Source organism: Emys orbicularis, chromosome 2 (assembly GCF_028017835.1).
Source record: "Emys orbicularis isolate rEmyOrb1 chromosome 2, rEmyOrb1.hap1, whole genome shotgun sequence".
Taxonomy (NCBI): domain Eukaryota; kingdom Metazoa; phylum Chordata; order Testudines; family Emydidae; genus Emys; species Emys orbicularis.
Genome location: NC_088684.1, coordinates 112,463,395 through 112,487,465, shown reverse-complemented (window position 1 = coordinate 112,487,465; position 24,071 = coordinate 112,463,395). Strand labels below are relative to the sequence as shown.

At 41.5% G+C, this 24,071-nt stretch overlaps 1 protein-coding gene across 1 annotated transcript in view; it reads left to right on the top strand.

Annotated features, from left to right (window-relative positions):
* DTNBP1 (dystrobrevin binding protein 1) overlaps positions 1-24,071 on the top strand; it is a 168,056-nt gene that overhangs the window by 63,144 nt on the left and 80,841 nt on the right. Inside the window, exon 7 of the mRNA XM_065398846.1 lies at positions 10,442-10,464. Coding sequence (XP_065254918.1) covers positions 10,442-10,464 — 23 coding nt within the window. The remainder of the gene's footprint in view (positions 1-10,441; positions 10,465-24,071) is intronic.

The following is a 24,071-nucleotide window of genomic DNA, read 5'->3' as shown; positions in this document are numbered from 1 at the left end:
ATTTCATAATAGCATAGTTCCTAACGGGGCGGCTCCAGCATTTCTGCCGCCCCAAGCAAAAAAAAAAAAAAAAAAAAAAGCTGTGATCGCGATCGGCGGCGGCAATGGGGGGGGGGGGGGAAATCGACGGCGGCAGTTCAGCGGCAGGTCCTTCGCTCCTAGAGGGAGTGAGGGATCTGCCACCCCCGAATTGCCGCATTGCCGCCCCTCTCCCTTGGCCGCCCCAAGCACCTGCTTGTTGAGCTGGTGCCTGGAGCCGGCCCTGGTTCCTAAGAAAGCAAACAGATTAATGATACGTTTACCAAAAGCAAATACAAAAGAGTGGTAGGTCTAGCAAGTTAGTAGACTGGGGACTCAATTGATGATCTGTTTTACTTACAAAACTGCAAGCTTTTCATTTTGAACAATATATGTGCACTTTTGAAGCAATAAATACGAGTATAAAGTGAATCACATCCTCATAAAACTTACTGGGATTTTTCCACAATATTTTTCTAGTGTTTGGGGTGAGGGGGAGGAAACGCTCTGGAAAAGTGGATTTTTTCAGTTTGGAGAAGTCAGTTTTGACTTATGAACTAAAAATAAACCCAGAGGTTCTCCAAAGTTTTCCATAACTTTCTAATGTTTCTGCCATCTTTGTGATGTTGGTCAGAATATCAGATTGTGTTTCTGCAATCTGTTTTAATATTATATTATTCCCTGATGTATCCCATTAAAAATGTCAACTGTTCTCTTGCTTGATGTACATAATGAGCTAGTCTATACAGAAAATTTGAAAATTTGAAAATTTAGCTCTAGAATATCAGTTTGATATGCCCTACCAATACAGTCTTGCTTCCTAGCAATGTAGTTCCTGAATAGTAAAATTTATGCTTGCTTGCAGTGCTTTAATCCTAGAAAGTGCTGCAGCTACAGACCATTTCACACTGAGCTCTTACATCAAATGTAAGAAAGTGATTATTTTTATTACTTTTGGAATCTGAGTTAAAAGCTACTGCATAACTTTTAAAAGGATATTTGAGTTTCATTGCCAAAAAATTACACATCTCAAATATAGTATTTTAAGTGTGCATTTAGCCTATGAACATTTTATATATATTTTAAGTTAAAAAAACATGAAGCCTACTGAGCGCTTATCAGAAGTAAGGCTACATTTTAGTCACGGGTATTTTTAGTAAAAGTCATGGACAGGACTTGGGCAGTAAACAAAATTTCACGGCCTGTGACATGTCCATGACTTGTATTATAGACCTCTGAGTAAATCTTGGGTGCTCGGGGGGGGGGGGGGGGGGGAGGCGAAGAGGGGTGGCATGCTGCCTGGGACCACTGCTGCTGCAGAGTGTGTGTGTCGCAGGGCTGGCAGGCTCCCTACCTGTGAGGCTCCCTGGAAGCGGTGACATGTCCCTTGGCTCCTAGGCGGAGGTGCAGCCAGGGGGCTTCGCATACTGCCTCTGCCCTGAGCGCCAGCTCTGCAGTTCCCATTTGCTGGGAACCACGGCCAATGGGAGCTGCGGGGATGGCGCCTGCTGGCAGAGACAGCGCGCAGAACCACCTGGACACATCTCCACCTAGGAGCCGAGGGACATGTTGCCGCTTTTGGGGAAACCCCGAGGTAAGCGCCACCCAGAGCAGTCGCCCTCTCCCACACCCAAACCCCTGCTGCTGCTGCTGGGGGTGGGGTGGTGGCCCAAGACTACCCTAGCAGCAGCCAGTGCGGCTGGCCTAGGGGCTACCCGAGCTGCTTAGTCAGCCCCCGGGCCAGCCACACTAGCTGCTGCGGAGATCCCGGAAACTCACAGAATCCGTGACCTCTGTGACAGACTCTTAGCCTTAATCAGGAGTATGTCAAGCTTACACTACTGCCACCTTCCAGGTTTCCCTAGATAGGCAAGATGAGCTGTACTTCAGGAATCCATCCAAGGAGAAAGAGACCTTGAGATTAAAGAAAACCTCCAGCTCTCAATGTTTGGCATCTTGGAGATAGGTATTTGAGTTAATTAATTATAGTGAGGGGTGAATAAACAATCAAATGCTCTTTTCTGCATCCTGTGATGGATATAATAGCAGTTATAGATGAACTAGAGTTGAAATTGAGATCACAACTGTAAATTCTGGAAAAGTGTCAAACTATAGAGTTAAATCAGAATAAATACATGGCTAAGGCCCTACTTGAATTGCAGGATGATTGTCAAATAATTGCGGCCGAGTTGCAGACAAGAGGTAGAAAATTGCGGAAAAGTAATAATGGATCTTTATTAATGGCGGTATTTGTTTTTAAGAAAAATTTGCTGGAACAATATAACACTCAAGTATTATGTTATGCCTGCTAATACTTTTTGATAACCAGACATTTTGCTGCAACTGTATTACAGTCATTAATGCATGAGGCTGACAGCGGGAGCCCTGCCGTGTGTGGGGCTGACAGCAGGAGCTGCAGCTGCTATCAGCTCGGATAAAAGGGGTTCTACTGTACTAATGGGGGGAAAACGTGTGTTGCAAACCTCAAAATGTGTGCAAAATTATGGACTGTAAAGGAAGCTAATCAAAATTGCGGTGGAAGCCTAATGTTGCGGGATCCACAATTTCTGTGGTATCGCAAATTAAGTAGGGCCTTATACATGGCCCAATATTTAAAAAAAAAAAAAAAAAATCTACAAGTGTCTTGACAGAAGCTTGAAAAGCTTAAACAGCAGAAATAGGTGAACAATAAGTGACTGGTCACAGAAAAGGACTTTGATATATCAAACCACAGGTGATGTGTAGGTGGGACATGGGGGGGAGGTGGGGGGGTCAAGTGTCCCCCCCCCCAGATTGGCCTGCCGGGGGTGGGGAGGAAGAGGGGCTCCGTCTTACTCTCCCTGTGCCTCTCCCCAGCATGTAACCACTCCACGTGTCTCCCCTGCCCAGTGACCCCTGCGCCCAGCCCAGGGCTGCAGCGCTCTCCCCGCCCCCACATTACCTGTGGGGAGGTGGAGGGGGAAGGGGCTCTCTGTCCTTCTCTTCCTGTGCCTCCAGTCATGTTCGGCTGATCTCCCTGGCAGCCAGGTGGGGAGCAGGATGGAGCCACTTTCACCTGAGAGCCTGGCTGGGAGGCAGTGGTGGCTCGCTCCCTGCCCGGGCTTGTCTGCTGGGGACGGGGGCCAAGCGTCGTGGGGGTGGGGGAAGCTTGTGACATGCTACATTGCATTGAGCTAGCATGCTAAAAATAGCAGCATAGCCGGAGGTAGCTTGTGTGGTGGATCAGGAGAGTATGAATTCAGAGTATGTAGGTGGGTTTGTACTCAGGTGGCTTGCCCAAGCTATGCCCAGCTACACTGCTGTTTTTAGTGGGCTAGCTCAAGCAGAGTTCGTACTTCTGTCTGCCTGAGCTGGGAAGCACACTCTGAGCTGCAGTGTAGCTATACCCATACAAGTGCATTCTTAAGTAGTCTTAACATGAGGCATAAATCCGTAGTTCTTTCTCAAAGTAGGTATCTTTAGGTGGGACGTTTCACATAGGGCTGAGGTTTCTCTTCCTATTTAAAAAGTTGTAAGGAGTATGCAATGAGTCTGGCTGAAATTTTTCCTTGGTAGTTCAACCATTCAGTCTTTGAGAGAGGTCAATAATATTGTCTACCTGCATTTTAACCATTAGTCATCAAAACTAGAAGTTTATGTACCAACAGATGCAGACAGAGAAAATTTATGTGCATGCTCATAAACTGGGATGGACTCTTCTCCCATAGAATCTTCTCCATTAGGAGCAATACTTTCCTGTCATATTTTATCCTACAATAGATAAGGGGTTTCTGCACAGCTGCTGACTGAAATCTTCTCAGTTAGTGGCTGCTTATCCACATCCGGCAAGTCTGCTGACATCCATCCCAATTTAAGCATTTTTTTAAAAGGTCTCTATCAAATGAATCATTGTCACTGGACAAGGCAGTCCAGCCAGCCCCTGCCCTAGCAGTTGATATCTGGGCCTCTCAGGGTCTCCTAACATATGTTGTAATAACCGTGGATATAGAAACAATGGTCATTCAGGAAGTATCACTTACTTTTTGACATTCTGATTCTGTCAGCTCCTGCCAAGAGTGCCGTCCCCATCACTTAGACTTCTCTAAGGCATTTGACTTGATACTGCATGGCATCTTGATTAATAAACTAGAACAATCCAAGGTTAACATGGCACACATTAAATGGATTTAAAACTGGTTAAATGATAGGTCTCAAGATGTAAGTACAAATGGGGAAGTCATCTAGCAGCTGTATTTCTAGTTGGGTCCTGCAAGGATGAGTTCTTGGCTTTTGCTATTTAATGTTTTTATCAGTGACTTGAAAAAAACTGATACATTTTGCAGATGACACAAAGATTGTTTGTTTGCATCCATCTTACCAAGTTATCCATTGTGCGGATGGCCATATATAAGGGTCATACATTTAGAAACAAAGAACATAGGCCATACTGACAGATGGGAGACTTTATCCTTTGAAGCAGTGACTCTGAAAAAAGACTTGGGGGTCCTGGTGGATAATCAACTGAACATGAGCTCCTGAGTGCAACTCTGTGGTTAATGTGATATTTGGATGTATAAGATGGGGAATATTGAGTAATAGGTTATATTACCTGTAATTGCCACTGGTACAACTGCTATTGGAATACTGTGCCCCTTCACTTCAAGAAGGATGTTGATAAAATGGAGAGGGTTCTGAAAAGAACTGAGAGAATGATTAAAAGATTGGTAACAAGTCTTTCCCCATAAGGCATAAGGAGCTCAATGTATATAGCTTATCAAAGAGAAGGTTAAGAGTGACTTTCTGTCTATAAATGCCTACATGTGGAACAGTAATTTGATGATAGAGTTCTGCTCTTCAGTCTCTGAGAAAGATATAGTAAAAACCAATGGCTGGAAGTTGAAACTAGACTAATTCAGACTGGATATAAGGCACAAATTTTGATGGACAAACTAGAAGAGTTGCTGGATTAAGTGAGTAATACTTTCAGGTGTTAGACAAAAGGAAGTGTTGCTTCCAAGGAAAGGTAACCTGGATTGCTTGCTGATCAGCCCTAATACAACCATCATCACCTATTAGCTGCCTCTTCTTTTGGACAGCAGCAGCATCAGCGCTTCTAATTTTAGGAGCAGCTAGTGTGAAAAATAAGAGGAAAAATTCTTTACAAGATGTTTCCTCAGCATAGGTTTATTTCTGTCTATGGAAAATGTTCATTTCCTTTCCTGTTATTGTTTTTTTATTAAATAGTATTACAGGATTCATTGCCTGGGGTAATGTGAGGGTGTGTTTAGCAACGTTCTAAATTCATTTAGAATATTTGGAAACCTTGGTCTGTCGTTTGGTGGCACAGTTGCACTGCTATATGTACATAGGTTTAGGAGGCCTTCTACTTCTGTTTGTTCTCTGACCTTCCCTATAGCATCTGTTTCAGATTTGGTTGAAGCAATTTGCTATTCTTTGTGCAAGAATGAATGCAGCAGTGAGTAATTTGTTTGGAAGCTGAAGGAATCATGCTGTATATGTTATAATGAAATGGTGTGCATGGAGGGAGACTCAAGACGTTGATGTTAGTTCATGGATAATAAGCACTTGTGTCTAGATAACTGATAGAATATTGGTGCCATAACATATCCCTCTTCCCACTTCCATGTTCAATATTTATTACCATTAAAGAGTTGCTAATTGCTTGATGGTTCTGGTTATCTTTTTATATTGACCCAAAAATGCAGTTTTATCATGCATTCATTTCTCTGTTTTTCTCCAGCTGTGTTCTTCCTTAAGCAAGATTCAAATTCTTGATTGACACTGAAATTCCTGTGGGCCATCACAAGATGAGCACGCAGAGACTTGTATTATATCCAGATTAGGATACAGTGATGGCACTGGCTTCCTTTACAAATCAAGCTTCAAACATTGCTTTCCTGGGAGAGCAAGCGTATTGTTTTAGAGACCCAGAAACTTCTTGATTTGGTATTTTAGAGGGTAAAAGGCTTTGTAATCAACTTTTTCATGTTGGTTTTTCATTTTTTTTTTTCTCTCTGGGCACTGGTCCAAAACCATACTTAACCATGTCTTGATGGAAGGTGCATTCTTACTGGTCTGTAGATAGTTTTTTATATAATTGCTTGTAATTGATGGCAGTAGTTCCTGCAAAAGAAGTAATTTACTTGTGACAATTAAAATGATGATTCCAGTTACTCTGTGAATAAAGCTATATCAACTGGAAATCATTTTTGCTTATATTTGAGATATTTTAAAGGAAAAATTCAAGAAGCATTACTTAATCATCAAATGTTTTGTCCTATTTTTAAAAAAAAGTGACCCTTTACTCTGTATTTTATTGATCATTTGAAGCTTTACTTTTCTGACTTGCCCTCTCTTACTGTGTAACTGAGGAAACCTAATTTAGTAATATAATATCACTAGTACATGAATAAATAATCTGAGTTCCTACTGCTGAATCAGTTTTTCCCTTTCTCCTCCCCATCACTTATGTTGGAAGAGTAAGAGGGAAAGTAATATAATGTGGAAAAGGAAGCCCCTCCCACAGGTTTCCAAACATCAGTGATATCACAGAGCCTTATCGGAAGTATGCTCTGATTTTCAAATAGCTCTCTTGTTTTAAAAAAAATACTATTAAGATGTTTTTATTAGTAAAAACCAAAATACAGAGTTAAAGCTTACTCATCATTAGGACCCTACCAAATTCACGGCCATGAAAAACGCCTCATGGACCGTGAAATCTGGTCTTTTGTATGCTTTTACCCTATACTATACAGATTTCACGGGGGAGACCAGTGTTTTTCAAATTGGGGGTCCTGCCCAAAAGAGTTGCAGGGGGGATCATAAGGTTATATTAGGGGGATTGCGGTATCGCCGCACTTACTTCTGCGCTGCCTTCAGAGCTCGGCGTCTGGAGAACGACAGATGGCCGGGCACCCAGCTCTGCAGGCAGCGCAGAAGAAAGGGTGACAATACCGTACCATGCCATCGTTATGTCAGTGTTGCTGAAATCATGACATTTACTATTTTTAAAATCCTATGCCCGTGACATTGACCAAATGGATAGTGAATTTGGTAGGGCCCTACCCATCACATACTAGCCTCAGATAAGCTTACTACACAGAATAAAAAATACCTATGCTGCCACAGTCCGGCAATTTAAAGGAATAACACTTGTAGGCTGTATCTAATTGTGACATTGTCAAACAATTTTTTATATTGCTGTAGCACCCAAAATGTGCAATATTCTTGTCTCAGATACCGCTTTATTAACATCTTAAAATTGTAACTTATTATTTGGGCTGGTCAAATAGGAAAATATTTGAATATATTCATTGAATATCACTGGTATTGAATAATATATTTGTCAAATAGTATTTGACTAGCTGCAGAGCATATCAAAAAGTATTTGTCAAATTATCCTATGAATATAGGTGAAATTAGTCTAAAATACTGACTGAATAATATTTTGCAGGCCCTACTTACTTCATCTCTTCTTATGCCACCTTTCCCTTTTTGATTTCATTTAACATTTCCCCCCCCCTATAATAGCTCATGGTACTTTTTTTCCAGAATTGTCTTTAGTGTCTGTTTGCTTTTTTCCTTTTATTTGTTTCCCTATGTTATCCACCTAATCTCAAGATTTTTGTCGTCTTTCTTCTCGCTACTTCCAACCCGTCCCCCGCAAAAAAAATTCCATATGCAACCCATCACTTTGTCTCTTGCTCTCTTGTCTGCCTTGCATGCAAGGGTTGGAAAGTTACTAGATACCCAACATCTAGAGAGGTTAAACTTACTAGCTGATGATTGATTTTGAAGACTGGGGCAGGTAGTGAATGGGCACTATACAAGGGCATTGCCCTGGGAAGAAGCCAGCTTCCCCCTGCCCCACATAAGCTTACTACCGCAACTTTGCTTCGGGCTCCAAATTTATCATACACCTATTACATGGAGCTGGATATGGACAAATTGAGTACTCACTCTGTAGAGTAAATATAAAATTAGAGAATTAAAGTTAGCTTAAGTTTGGTTAAGGAAATCTTTTGTAAAGAAAGGCCCTAACTAGCAAGTAAAAGAAAGGCCTTGAAAGTAATGACTTGTAAGGCCAGAAGGAATAAAGTAGGGTGGATGTCTGGTTCAAAGAATAACTAATGAAATAAAGGGAAGTTTCTAAAAAGAAGGCCTCTGACCAATAGGGGTAACTGCAGAGGGTTTTCATTATGACAAAGAGAATCTGTCTTAAAATGAGCCAACCTGGCTCTTCCCACCCCATATACCAATGTTATCTCAAAAATTAGGGCCTACGTAAACCAAGGTGCAAAGGAGAAACTATTGGTCAGTGTGGCGGGCCTGGCACCACAGCGCCCCTTTGTGGCAGGGGTGGGATGTGGTGTCGGCGCCTCGCCACTCTCAAGTTCCAGCGCCCATCTCTCTGTGGGCGGCCTAGTGGCCTCCTTCCACACAATCACCCCTGGCCAGCGAGGTAGTGTGGCCTATCGGCCAGAGTCCGTGTACCTTGCCCCAAGTACCCGGGTGGTGTGGCCCAATGGCCAGAGTCCACATAAATTGCTCCCTGCGTGGGAGCAGTGCGGCCTAATGGCCGGAGTCTATACAGTCCCCCTCGCAAGCGGGGTAGTGTGGCCTCACGGACAGAGTCTATACAATCCCCCTTGCAAGCGGGGTATTGCGGCCTAGCGGCTGGAGTCCATACAATCCCTTCACGGTTCAGGGGTGAGGTGGTAGGGGGACCCGGGCCCGCCCTCTCCACCGGGTCCCGACCCAGGGCCCTGGTAGTGGCAAGCTCCCCTTGCCACCCGCTCGGCGGGGATCCGCCCGCAACACGCCGAGCGCCTATGCGGCTCAAACGCCATTTGCCTCTAAAGTTCCCCTGGGTCACTTCCTACCATAAATGCCAGGTTCTCTGCTGCGGGGGGTTCTCCGATCCGTCCTCCGACTGTGACATCCTCTGTTGGGGTATCAGGGAGTGTCCCGGCTTGGCTGGCTTCCGCATCCTGGCGTGCAGGCTCTCCCTCCTCAGGAGCTAGCAGCGTGCCTCCTTCTCTGGCGGTCAGCCCAGACTGAGCTGTTCTGCAAGCTTTTATACCCGTTCTCCAGTTGGAGCATGCCCAGCAGAGCTTCCGGGGCATGGCTTCCTCTGCTAGGAAAGAAGGGTTAACCCCTGCGGTACCAGTGCGGGGCCACTCTGCCCCATCACAGTCAGCAAGAAGGAGGGGAAAAGATGAGGAGAAATGGCCTTGGGGAGAAAGGAGATTATAAATCTTACCTGGATTGAGACGGGAAATGAGCATGAAGTGTTTCAAATTGGTTTTTAGCTGAAGTCAGTAATTGGCAGTGACATCACTTGTTTGTTAAAGGGTATAAAAACGTAAACCCTTAAAGGATTCGTTGCTAATATATGCCTGACCATGTTGGAGACTACTAATATGGGTCTTACAAGTGGGCTAAGCCCCAGGGTGCTAAATATCTTGATCAAATGCTTAAAAAATGTTTTGTTACTGTTTTGATGTAGTAAATTGCTGCTTGTTTAGGCTTTTTAGGCATGTTTAGAGCAATTGTATAAATACCATTTGGCCTTTGAATGTAATAAAGGAATTTATGGTTCAATTAACGTTGTAATACCCTGCATAAATAATAATTCCAAGACACAACCCCTTTAATTCCCCCCTCCCCCCCAGTTGCTAGAAGGAAGAAAAAATGTTAAATTATTCTTACTCACCTCTCACTGTAATGCCTTCAGGCAGAAAGGGAAGTGCATGTGTATGAAGGGATGAATGGGTGTATCTGCTGTTCTACATGTCTTCCTTCAGGTTGCAGAGTTGTGTGGTGTGACTATTCCTTCCATATTTTTGAATCCTCCCCCTCCAGTAAATAACTCCAAAATCAGCTTTCTCAAGCAGCACAGTGAAGTTTACCAGATTTGTGTCTATTTCACTGCTAACCATAGAGTTTTGAATGTCAGTCCTGAAAACTGACAAGACAGTAGTCAGTTTTCATTCTGCTACAGCTTGGCAAAGCTCTGAGAAGCAGCAGGGATGTCTTAGTGTCTGTCAGTGGACCTAAGAAGCCTTCATTTATTATTTGATTATATTGAGTTCATATTCATGTTATTGTTGCAACCAGAAGATCTAGAAACAGTGAGAATAGATATAAATATGTAATATATATTTGTAATATGTGGTAGCTCAGTTCTAAAGAAGTTGATATCAGTTATTTGCTCCAGGAAAGCAATTTTTCAAGCTCTGTATGTGCAGCTAGAAGTTTCCAGTAACCAAGTTTCTAAAAATGTCACAATACTCAAATCCTTCATTTAACCTTTTCATGCATTTTAAACCATTGCAAATCTTCATAGATAATCCCAGTTGCATTTATGGAACATATCTGTTTTTAATCTGAGACTTCCTATTCTGCTTTCTCTCTCCTGCAGGAAAGAACTTGAAACCTTCAAAGGTAACTTCTTTTTAATTCTACACTTTAGAATTGCTGCGATTTTCTCAATGTTTATTGTATTAATGGTGAAAATGGTAAAGGGCTTTTATTTTGCATTGGATAATGTTGTTCATCTTATGCCACAAACACAGTGTTTTGTTACTCTGTCACTATCTGTTTCTGCTACTGACATCTTTAGGATAGTAGTAAATGCTGTAGAAACACAGATGGGACTTTCTTCTATGGGTATTGTGAGGGAAATACTAAATTTGAAAGATCCCATACCTAGTCTAACACTCTCCTGGAGGGTTATCTAGAAGTGAAAGACATTAGGTCATAGGGTAGTTACTATGTCTTTTTCAACTTGTATTGGTTTTTGACATGTGCCATGGACACTATCTAGAAACAGCTATGCAGAAGTCTGATAGTTTTCACTGTATTACGCTATATCAGAGAGAAGAAATATGTGGTGTTTTTTTTTGACAGCTTATTTTTTCTCCCTTACTCTTCAGTTGGGTTTGTTTTAAAGCAAGAATGTACTATATACATTCAGTCAGTCCAACATAATACAAAGGGGTTGGGAACTTTACATAGTATGACAGGTGTTTTGCCACTATAGTGAGTTGGCAGAGGATTTTGGTGTTTATGGTTTTAATAAACCTTGCATTTAAATTTATAATTTGCTACTTAAGAATTTTAAATGTGTGGTCAGTTTAAAAGTTAGCTGTACCCTTTTGATCTAGGTAAAACACAAGTGTGAGTTGATATTTTCCATCTCATGTATATTATAAACCATTAGTGAAGTTTGATTCACGCATGTTAGCTTGTGCAATTTAAAATATGGCTGAAAATTTCTACAGAATGCACTTTGCCTGTTTGGTTCATTAACTTATTTTATTATTATTATTATAATGCTAAAAAAAGAAAAACAATCAAGTTAACATTACCAGACAACAAGTGACATAGATTATGTAAAGTGTCACCTTTGTCTGCAGCTCTGCACTACAATTCTTTTCATTGGTTTGACAGCCTTAAAGCACAGACTCACTCAGTAGATAGCCAGACAATGCAAAGTTGATTCTGTTCCAAGGCAGTGCAGTTCGTTTTATGATACTAAGTTTTCCTTCATAGACTGAAAAACACAATCCTCTTTATTTGTATTGATACCTTAGTGACTTCTGGAGTCAGTTTGTGAACATCAAGAGTTGCCGGTAGCTGCTTGCTTAGCTTGGCCATGTGGTCTCTGGAGGTCTCTGGTGCTTTCAGGTGCATAGAGTGCAAATGATTTAACTGACTGAATTGTGAGACATTCATATTTACACTTGCATTTATTACATTACTATTCAGACTAGTTTGCCATATGGACCTAATGAAAAGGCAGATGCAGACACAACAAATGAACTTAGAATAATTTTTCATTTTGATACAAAGAGGCATGATTCTTAATTATTTTTCTTAGTTAATGTTTACTGTAGATAATGAAAAACAAATTTTTACTTGAAGAGCTAGTACAGCTAGATTAATTTTGATTAGGTAATTGGAATAGCAAAAAGTGTCTTTATCCCTCATTCAGGCTATGGAAAACAGGCAAGATCAGCTTCTGTTACGTCTTCAACAGCTGTAAATGCCTTTTGGCAAACTTTATGTAATCTTTCTGTCTATATCAGTATAGGTATTATTCCCTTATTTTATTTTGAGGCATACCAGCAGTACGAGTGATATTGTACTTTGTATCCTTTGTGTAATGATTTTCATGAGTATATAGTTTGTTCTAGGCAAGGGGTAAGAACTTATTTTCAAACCAACTCTAACATGCCCATATAAAACAGAATATCATGGAGGAAAGAATACTGAATTCCAGAAGGTTCTAAGCTTTTTTCCCAGTGACTTACTGTGCAGCCCTGGACACATCACTTTACCTCTTTGCTTTCCCATCTGTAAAATAGAGTTACTTTGATGATCAGTTTGTAAAACGAACTTTATATTTTGAAAGTGGTGGTATATAAATGTTATAAATTATGTAAACTATATTTTTCAGCAATAAAATAAACCCTGAACTAACTCAAATATAACCAGGGGTGAAATATTTTTTCTTCAAATATGTGTCAGTGTCGATCCCACTGTAGGTGGATGTGTGCCTACTGTGAAAAATTGGATTTGTTTTGGGTAAGTGTCTGTTGGACTATGCATGTACTCTGTACATTCTTGCGCCCTCTTATGTGAGGGCATAAAAGATGGAGCGGCCGTGGCCTTCCCTCAGTTTCCTCTTATTGAATTGAGATGCAACCTGGCAAATGTTTGACCACTATTTTTCTTGAGCTTCAAACTCACCTTACACACTGTTTTTTTTTTTTTTTTTTTAAGAAATCTTTCTTCACTGACTTATTTGTGCCAATTTTTTAATTTGGGCATTCAAAAAAAAGGGTGGGGGGGGCAAGAGACAACAGATAAGACTCCCTTCTACCTTCTTCCCCCTTGCCTTCCAGGTTTAAGGCCTGCCTGACATGCAACATGCTCATCCCCCTTGTCAAGAGGCATAGTTGATGCCTTTTCGGTCTAGGGAAAGTCATTTTCATGATAATTCTGAGATGTGTAAACCTTCTCATCGAGAACTCACAAGGCAAGGGACATGCAGATCAAACTACACCTGCTCGAGAAATCAATGCACATCATTTCAGACTTGGAAGAGACATCAACCTCCAAGGAATCCCAGGAATCTTTCTTAGCAAGTGTTCCTTTAGGCAGATACCACTGGAGTCCAATGAGAGGGAAGGCAGGGAAGAAAACCCCATCAAAATAGAGGGATACTTTGAGGAAACCAAGGGAGGCACAATGTACCTCCCTTTCGAGGGGTTGGAGCTGTTCAACTCAAGGGCTGATGAAGCACTCTATTCCATAAAGGACTTGAGGGGCCACCCGGAGATCCCTAGGGATCTATACATTGTCCTCCTACAAGAAGTCCTATAAATATCAGCCCCAACAGAGCTAATGGGTACATCATTACTCTCAGAGCACACAACCAGATTGCCATCAAAGAGAACCGTCACAATATCAGAGGAGATGTCCTTCATCCACCTCCTGTGTCACAAACACTGCCCCATCAGCCAGACAGCAGATTTGACTGGAATGGCAGGAGCCACATCAGAGCCAATCAGGAGCCAGCAGCTACCATTGGAAGCCACCTTGTCCTGTTCCATTGGATGTGATCTGATATCACCTTGGAAAAATGGATGTTGGATATAGTCACCTATCATTATCTCTTCCCTGTCCCTGTTCAGGGACTCTTCTCACACAAAGTCTGTTACAAAAAGAAGTGGCTTCATTGTTTCATCTAAGAGTTGTAAAGGGTTCCACAGGAATACAGGTGAAGAGATTTCTACTCATGGTACTTCCTTATCCCAAAGAAAAAAGGGGGTCTTCTTCCTATCCTAGACCGGAGGAGACTAAACAAATATATGCACCACTTCAGATTCAGGATGGCAGCACTTGTCTCCATTATTCTATCTCTTCAGGCTCAAGACTGGTTTGTAGCTCTCGACTTGCAGGATGCATATTTTCATATAGTGGTCCACATAGCCCGTGGGACGTATTTGCAATTTGTGGTGGGATCCAATCACTTTCCGTACAAGGTATTGCCATTCGGATTCTCACGGTCACCGAGGGTCTCCAGGAAATGCCACACAGGGATAGTATCAGGGGGTAGCCGTGTTAGTCTACCTACAAAAACAACAAGGAGTCTGGTGGCACCTTCGCCTGTTAGTCTTTAAGGTGCCACCAGACTCCTTGTTGTTTTTTTACAGGGATAGTAGTGCACCTGAGGAGACGACAGCATTCACATCTACCTCTACTTGAGTGACTGGCTGATCAGGGGCAGGTCACAATAGAGATGTCAGTGAGCTAGGACAGCACTCTGTTCCTATTTACCTGACTAGGCCTCTCAGTGAATTATAAAAATGTACTTACCCCATTTCAGATGGTGAAGTTCAGAAGAATCTGGATTGACTCCAGATCAAAAAGAGCATATCTCCCTAATGACAGATTCCAGGTACAAGGACTCTTACTTCTGTTGACATCAGAGCTACCTATAATGGTATGAACATACTTTACAGTCTAGCGTGACCTAACATATTGACATATACGTACATGATGTCACTTGCTAGACTTTATCTGTGGCCTCTTCAACTCTGGCTCAGAATCAATTCTCTGGTAAACACAGTAGACAGAAGATCCTAGTACCAAGTCACATCACTGCTGAACTGATTTGGTGGTTAGAATCCCCACACATGCATAAATGAATTCCCTTTTTTCACTTCCCTTCCTGACAAAGACACTAATCATAGATGTGTCAGGGACAAGTTGGGGAGGTCACTTGGACTATCTGCATATCCAAGGAACCTGGTCTCCAAGCTACGTGAAGCTACACATTAATGTCCAAGAGCTTGTAGCCATCAGAGTTACCAGTATGTTGTTCCTATCTGTTCTCCAAAACTTGATAATGTAGATGTTCCTGGACTACACGACAGTCATGCACTACATAAGAAAGGGGGTGTCTGTTCCTTGCCCCTCTGCCTGGGAGCCATTATGGAATTTGGTGCCATCAGAATGAGGTGATATCGATGGCCCTTCATTTCACTGGAGTAAGCAACAATTTAGCAGACTTCCTGAGCAGATGGTCAATGACCAATCACGAATGGTCCTTGCAGTCACATTCCATCAGTGTGAATCCCCCTCAGTAGACTTGTTTGGCACTGAGGACAATCCAAAAATGTCAGAACTTTTGTTCCAGAGGAGGTCTGAGTCCACGGTTGCTACCAAATGCTTTCTTCCTACAATGGAACAAAAGTTTGCTGTACGCCTTCCCGCCAATTTCCCTGTTTCCCAGGATGATTTCCAAAATAAATAGAGACAAAGCAGTGGTCATTCTGGTGGCTTTGTAGTGGCAGAGATCACTGTGGCTGATGGATGTACTGCAGAGGTCTATTTAGCCCCCTATCCAGTTCCCAGTCTGGTTGGATGAGATCTCAACATTACTACCAGATACTCTATCCAGATCCAAAGTCACTCCACCTTTTAGTGTAACTGTAGGGTGACTAAGTGCAATGGACAAGAACTGCTCCTTACAGCTCTAGAAAATACTGATACAAAGCAGGAAAATGTCTACCAGAAGAATGCACTCTTCAGAGTGTAAATGGCTTTCAATATGGGCAGCCCACTAAGGCCGTGGTCCAGTCCAAGCCTCAATATCAAAGATCTGGACAAACTCTACAGCACTTCAAACAGGCCAGTTTTTTTGCCCAGCTCTATATTAAAATATATGTCTCCAGCAATTTTATCTAGTCACCTGCCTTTGTAGTCTTGCTCAGTCTTTTCTCACTGCATGGTATAGATGTTTCTTAAAGGGCTCCTACATATTTACCCACAAGACTCTTCCTGCCATGGGCCTCAGTAGAGCCCTTCTGAGATTCATCAAGCCCCTCTTTCAGAATGCTCCTTGCACCACTTCACTCTGAAGACAAACTTCCTAGAGCTTTTCTACACAGAGAATTAGTGCGTGACAAGCAAGGGTCTGAATCTACAGCACTACCTTGCGGTGCACAAACTGGCCATGTGGACATGCTGCTGCACACTAAAAGTTCTATAGTGCGAGTATGTCAAAGCGTGCTGTGGAACTTTTAGTGCATGTTAGTAGGGTCCACACAGCCAATTAGTGTACGGCAAGCTAGTGACTGTAGATTCACATCCTGCTTGCTGTGTTCTAACTGTGTTGACAAGCCACTAGTCATGGTCGCTTCAGCCAGAAGAATCAGTGAGTGAGCTTCAGATGCTTTTGGCCAAACCTCCATAATCAGCAATCCATAGGACCAAGGTGGTGCCAAGACCTCACCCAAAATTCATCCACAAAATGGTTCCAGTAGTTCATCTGAACCAAACCATCAACCTACTTGTCTTCTTCCCAAAACCACATTTGGCATTGGGAGAAAATAAATTATACACGCAATAGGTATTTCCAGGACTCTGCTTTATTATATTGACAGGTCTTCTTTGGAGACTATCTTGATGCTGAGAAGACAATGCTGAATGTGTCCTTGTGCATTCCTAACAGGGCCTGGGACCAAGCTTTGTACATTGCTTTTGCACTAAAGCCTCTGATAAGCTTTAGAGGTACTACTTTGGGTGCTTACCATTGACTTTCAGCATCACTGCACCTTTTTATATTGATGGCCCCAGGTGCTTGACAATTGAATTGGTTGACTGGGCACTAATAGTTCTCTTCAATGTACAGGAATTTGAGGCAGCTCTCTAAGGTTTTTCTCTGGTCATGGCAGTGAAGGAAAGAGGTATAAACTATCTTTCCATACTGTGCCCTTCATACAGACACTTTGTACAGTGCACTCCATTTATAAGAATTACTGATAAGAATCAACCGCATATAGCGATCAAAACCCCTGGGACAAAATCATTCCTATACTAACCTATGCTCCTCTTGTAAGAATCAGCCACTTATAAGACTCAAATAATCTAGGACGAATGTGATTCTTATAAAAGGAATGCACTGTATTTGTTTGTTTGTTTTTAAATGGGTAGTGTAGCCACAATTTACAGGGGTTTAAAAGCTTTTTTACATTGTTTGCTATTTTCAGACCAAAATAATCCAGAAGACAAAATGTATCTGCAGTAGTGGTTTATGAAGAAAGAGAGGGACATCCCAACTGGGTGTCAATTGTCAGAACTCAATTGTAACTATGTGAGGTACAAGAAAGGTGTGTTTTTTTTGTTCTTTTGTTTTTTTTTTTAATTGGGTGGGGTGGGAGGGTGTCAAATGATAAAAATGTTAAGCTAGGTAAACAAAGACCAAAAACTGACAGAAGTTGATATGGGGCACCACTAGTAAATCTGAGGATTTTGTTTTAGCAGTCAAAGAATTGAGCAGTTGAGAGCTATATCCCTGTCTAGAGCATATTGGGTATGAGTGAAAGTGCATACCTACCCAAGTTGATACTGCTTGCTAAAGATTACAAGCTCATGGAGTTTCCTTTAATAATAATGGAGATATCCATCTCCTAGAACTGGAAGGGACCTTGAAAGGTCATCGAGTCCAGCCCCCTGCCTTCACTAGCAGGACCAAGTACTGATTTTGCCCCAGATCCCTAAGTGGCCCCCTCAAGGATTGAACTCACAACCCTGGGTTTAGCAGGCCAATGCTCAAACCACTGAGCTATCCCTCCCCCCACTTCCAAGAGTGGGGAGATAATTGTTGAAAAAGAACACAGTAACTTAAAAGGTTTTTAAGCTCTGTATTTATGCTTTTTAGTAACAATTTGCTCTTGTTTTTGTGTGTGCTTCTGATACCTGTAAATGAACAACAATTATGTTTAAAAACAAGATTTAATTTTCCCTAGAAAATAAACTGGTAAGAGATGATGAAAATACTCGACACAATTCATTGTAAATGCTGATGGCTTCTTGAAAGTTTGTACTAAAACTGGGGCCTAATTTTTCTACCGATACTCAAACTAACTTGCCACCAAAAGGTCACGAGAGGTAATCAATGTACCATTTTAAATAGTCTGTCCAAAAAAATTATTTAAACATATTCTGACATAGTTACATAACATTTATTGCTTGCTTGTATAATGATGGCATGTGAAGAGAGAATGCATCAAGTGTGATGTCATACAATGTAATGTGTCATCCCTGCCCACCCCCACCAAAAAAAAAAAAACCCTGTGGGTTGGATCAGAACTGGCAGGAGTCTGGTTTGTAAGTTACATAAATTAATTCCAGCTTGGCATGTTGTAACAGGGTGACTTTTCATTGATCTTGCATGCATTTATAAACTGACTTTTTTCAATGCATGTGTATAGTTTCTGATTACATTAATCGAAGAGTTCTCATGAAAAGGAGAACAGACACTTAAGTTTGGACTGGTCCTAAACTATATATAGCTATATTCTTCATAATTGTTCATATCCTTATCTTCATTATTGCTCATTGTTAATTTAGAAAGGGTACTGGCCCACAGATAGGTGTTTCACTTTTTGTATAAAACAAGTTAGTGGAATATTAATATTGTAAATACAAATTCAGACGGAATCTAGAAAAGTCAAGGTATTCATGAAAATCAGTGTTTCTTAGATATTTTATTAGAGGAAAGGAATACAACCATATTGCACATTTTCAAGGAGAAACAGTGCAGTTCTTGAAGTGTTAGTGCCTCTATGAATTGTACAGAATTGACCGTTTTTTACAAGAAGTAAACTTGTGCCTCTAGGAATTCAGGTAGGCTGTATTCAGAGGGTCAAAGCAGCCAAGGACAGGAAATATAAATTCAACGTGCAAACTGATGTGACTGCATGTTTACGAAGAAAAAAACAGTAGTTACCTGTTGGCAAGAATAAGAGAACAGGAATCCAGTTCATGAAGCAACAGATGGAACAAGCCTCACTGCTGTCTCAAATCTATTTTTAAAACTGCACCCTTCCAGAGCTGTATGCAAATGCCATGGTTGTCTAGAAGTGAGTACTTGAAAGCAGTGAATCTCTACATGCTTATGCTCAGGAACCTATTTCTAAATACCCTTCTGTTAAGTTCATTAAGTAAGGAAGAATATAAACATTATGAAAATCCTACTCAGTAAACATTCTTCTAGCCAAGATAGAGTTTAATCAGAACAATACATTCTTATTTTTTCATCAAAGTACTGAGCAACAATTCATTAATCTGATACAGATTTTCCATAGTTTACCAGATGTCATAACGAAGGGATTTGAACTAAGTTTTTATTTTTTTATTTTTTTTGCAATTGTGAAAAGTCAATTGAATCCACTAGCATTTCCAACTTATTTAAGGTATTACCTTCAAATAAATGAAGCGGGTGTACAGTAATACCATATAATTTGTCAGAAACTGTGATGGGGGTGATTGTGCCTAGTGGTCGGAGCTGTGGCAGTTGGGCCTAGGGGTCAGAGTCGGAATCAGGAGTCCAGAGCAGAATTGGAGCATGACTAAGAACAGGGAGGGAGCAAGAGCAAAGTTGGAGCTGGCTAAGGCTTGGGGAGTCTGTTGCCAATGTCAGGCAGGAGAGAGTTCCAAGCCCTGGAATGACGTTGAGCAGACTGAGTTGCTGTTCCTCTTGTGGTGCTTATATACCTGTCCTGAGAGTCACCAGATTAGTTCCTGGCTTGTGAATTGTCTGGACTCTATCATAGGAGTGACTCATCACCTTACATAATTGCCTTTTAAAATGTGAACCAACTGAAACACTGACTTTTTCCTTATCTTTATTCTTACTGTTATTAAACAGTGTATATTCATTTGGCTGGAAGAGTGGCTTTTTTCCCTTTATTTCTGGGGATTCCTGTGTACTGTCCCTAAAACACATTCTAGCTTTCCTCTTTCCACCCTCCCAGACCCTGTGTCACAGCAGCCCTGCTAGTCACTAAAAGGGCTCAAAAAGATTCCAAGCATTAAGGTTAATAAATCTTTTAAACCAGTTTATTCAAGTTAGCTATATATTTTTATATTTTGACTAGAATATGTTTGCAGCCATTTCTGAGACACAGAAGCATTGTTACCGATATTGACTTGAGGGAATGTGGGGAAAATAATCATTGCTCTAGAAAGCACAAATCCATTATAGTCATTGCCAATGGCTTTTTGCATCATTCAGCTGCACTGAAACCTGGTATTCATTGAATCTTCTCTGGCAGTAGGAAATAATTAATAGATGGTGTTTGTTTGCTTTTAAAAGCTTTTAACAAAGCACCCACGTGCCTACATGCATTAATACTCTCAACCTACTGTGTCTGCTGCCAAGGAGGTGTGTGGGTGTAAGGCACACTGGCCAATTTAACTACAATGATCCTTTCATAATCCAGGATCTAATGGAACTTCTCAGATAGTAGCATACTATGTTTAATAAGACACATTGTTTACATCATAATCTGGCCCTTCTGCTTGTAAGTAAGAAACAAAAAGGTGACTGAGAAGAGTGCACATCACAAAGTGAAGTAGATAGCACTCAAGAAAAGAAGGAAAATAAGAGGGAAAAGTCTAGCCGTTTTATATGGGCTAATTCTTAACAGTTCTGATTCATGAAGATCAGATGTTGCAAAATATTTGGTGATTGTACCACCTGGAAATTTCACATAATTTTATAAAATGTTTTCTTCAGCCATTAAAGGCATAACTTTCAGAGGTGCTGAACATATGCCACTCCCAGTGATTATGAATTTCCCCTATGAATGACAATGAATAGTCATTAGGCCAGGGAGAAGGACGATGACTTTCTGGCCTGGTGCTTAGAATACTCAGCTAGGATTTGGGAGACCCAAATTCAAGTCCCTGACTCCAGTGACAATTTATTTATAAAAAGTGGAACAGCTTCAGCAGGAGCTATTAAGACCCAGGCCAGATTATCCCATAGCCAGTGTCCAGGGCACACTCCTGCAACGTGGGAGATCAAACTTCACATCCATCCCTTTTCCACATTAGGTAGTGGGGGTATAGAACCCAGGTCTCACATTTCAGGAGTTAAATGATATAAAGAGAGTGAGTACCACTTTCCCCTCTAGCTGTTTTGTGAATGTAGTCCAAAAAATTGAATTGTTTTGGAAATGTTGAATCAAACTGTTCAGATTCAGTATTTGCTAAACATTTTGATTTTTCGGTTCAGTTGAAACTGTTGGTGAACTCAACAGAAATTCACTAATGCTTTCAGGTTGACCAAAACAGTATTTTTTGGCTAATGTTTATTTAGGTCTATTCCCTACACAATATTGCACAAGGCCAAAATGACTGAGACCTCCCTCAAGGTTCCTGACTTTATCTTAATCAGATGATTCACCTACCTGTCTCCTTCCCCAAGCCTCTCACTACTCAGAGAGAAGCTAGGCTTCATATCCTGGGTGTAGTTAGGTGCCTCTCATGCTATCTGAACAGAATGAAGCTGCTCAGGCATTCTCCTAGGCTGTTCCTAGAATTTGCCAACAGAATGAAGGGACAACTTATTTCGATTCAGAGACGGTCAAAATGAGTCTCTGACTGTATTAAGACGTTCTATGAGCTGGTCCACTTAGACCTGCCTGGGCAAGTTAGGGGTTATTCCATGAGAGCCCAGGCAGCCTCTGCTGCATCTCTCTGAGGTGTCCCAATTTCAGAGATTTGTAAAGCTGATCCTGGGAGTTTAGTTCACAACTTTGCTTAGCATTATTCATTCGTAGAGGGTTGCAAATCTGACACCTGCTGTGGTAGAACTGTCCTGCAGTTATTAATCCAGTAGATCAGAGCACTCACCATCCAGTACATGAGTTACTGCTTGAGAGTCACCGGGAGTGGAACGTATATGGGCTATCCCTAGAAAAAGAGAAAATAGTTACTTACCCTACTGTAACTGTGGTTCTTGTTGTCCACATGTATTCCATGACCCCTCCTCTTTAGCCACTATTTTGGAGTCTTTGCCAGTTTGAATTCTGGAGAGTGGTTGCAGAATTCAAATGTATAAAAGGCAGCTGCTCTGCCTTTTATACATTTGGCTACGGGGCACTGGAAAGTGCATGGGCACAGACTCAACAGATGCTGATACTTAAAACAATTCCAGTCTTGTGCTCACGGGGTGCATGTGCCCCCAAAATGCAAAACCTGTGGACCACATCTTGGAGAACCACAGTTACTGTAAAGTAACTGTTCTTTCTGAGGAACAAATATTATGTAGTTTTGTGATTAAAGAGTGCATCATAGTTCATGCATACATGTGGGTAAAATTAAGGTCCACCTTAACTCTGGCTTTTTCTCTTTTGAGTGCTTTACTTTGCAACTTTAATGTTTTTAAATTTTAAAATTTTAAATTTTAGTATTTAAGAAAGAACCTATCATGGAACCATATTGTCTTTATCCAAAATAAATTAGTCTTCAAACTGTAGTGATGTTCAGTAGTGGTTGTGACATCACTGGCTGGCGGGTAAAATGAGGGTCCGGCTGTAGAATCTTGCCTGTATGCTCGGGGTACTGCTGATCGCCATATTTGGGGTCGGGAAGGAATTTTCCTCCAGGGTAGATTGGCAGAGGCCCTGGAGGTTTTTCGCCTTCCTCCGCAGCATAGGGCAGGAGTCGCAGGCTGGAAGATTCTGTTGTGGGTGGGTCAGCTTTTGTGGCCTGCATCATGCGGGAGGTCAGACTAGATGACCATATTGGTCCCTTCTGACCTTAAAGTCTATGAGTCTATGAGTCTATGAGACCTATCCCTATGATATGGTGCTGTAACAGAGTAGCCAGTGATCACTTTTGTACATTTGGAGATCTGAAAAACTAAAAATATTTTAAATTTAGAGTCCTGAAATGCAGTTTACCAAGTGTTCTGGAATTCAGTACCTAACTCTAAAGTTCAATAAACTTGTAGTTCACCTTATGGGTGTAAGTCACACTATTAATATTAAATCTAAGGTTTTCTGTGATAGTGTAAATGTGTCCATGTATTATACAGTCTCTGTCTCTCACATAGATTCTGTAATGAACTTCAAATTTAGTCTGTATTTTTCTAATTCTTCACTAGTTTTTGGTCTGCAGTTGTAATTTATTCATCCATTAGTACTTCTTGAGTTTTCTGAACAATTTTTATTTAAATGCTTTAAGCAAGTGAGATCCAGCAAATGATTCATTCCTTTGAACCTTATAGTACAGATCTAAGAAGGCCGCTCTTAGTCTGGCATCTCACAGAGTAGAGTTGGGAAACTGATATTGCTTAAATAAAAGGTAAAATGGCATGAAAATGTGTTTTGTATAAAAGATTTGTTTTAGTCCAGGAACAAGTTTAAGGCTGGAGGCAATATCAAAAGAGTCTGTGGTAGATCAAATACTATAACTGTGGGGAAGATTACAACAATAAATATATAATCAGTCACATAGAATCATAGAAGATTAGGGTTGGAAGAGACCTCAGGAGGTCATCTAGTCCAACCCCCTGCTCAAAGCAGGACCAACCCCAACCAAATATCCCAGACAAGGCTTTGTCAAGCCAGGCCTTAAAAACCTCTGAGGTGATTCCACCACCTCCCTAGGTAACCCAATCCAGAGCTTCAGCACCCTCCTAGTGAAATAGTTTCTCCTAATATCCAACCTAGGCCTCCCCCACTGCAACTTGAGACCATTGCTCCTTGTTCTGTCATCTGCCACCACTGAGAACAGCCTAGCTACATCCTTTTTGGAACCCCCCTTCAGGTAGTTGAAGGCGGCTATCAAATCCCCCCTCACTCTTTTCTTTTCTGCAGACTGAATAAGCCCAGTTCCCTCAGCCTCTCCTCATAAGTCATGTCCCACAGCCCCCTAATCATTTTCATTGCCCTTCGCTGGACTCTCTCCAATTTGTCCACATCCTTTCTGTAGTGGGGGGCCCAAACTGGATGCAGTACTCCAGATATGGCCTCACCAGTGCTGAATAGAGGGGAATAATCACTTCCCTCGATCTGCTGGCAACACTTCAACTATTGCAGCCTAATATGCCATTAGCCTTCTTGGCAACTAGGGCATACTGTTGACTCATATCCAGCTTCTTGTCCATTGTAATCCCCAGGTCCTTTTCTGCAGAACTGCTGCTTAGCCAGTCGGTCCCCAGCCTGTAGCAATACATGGTA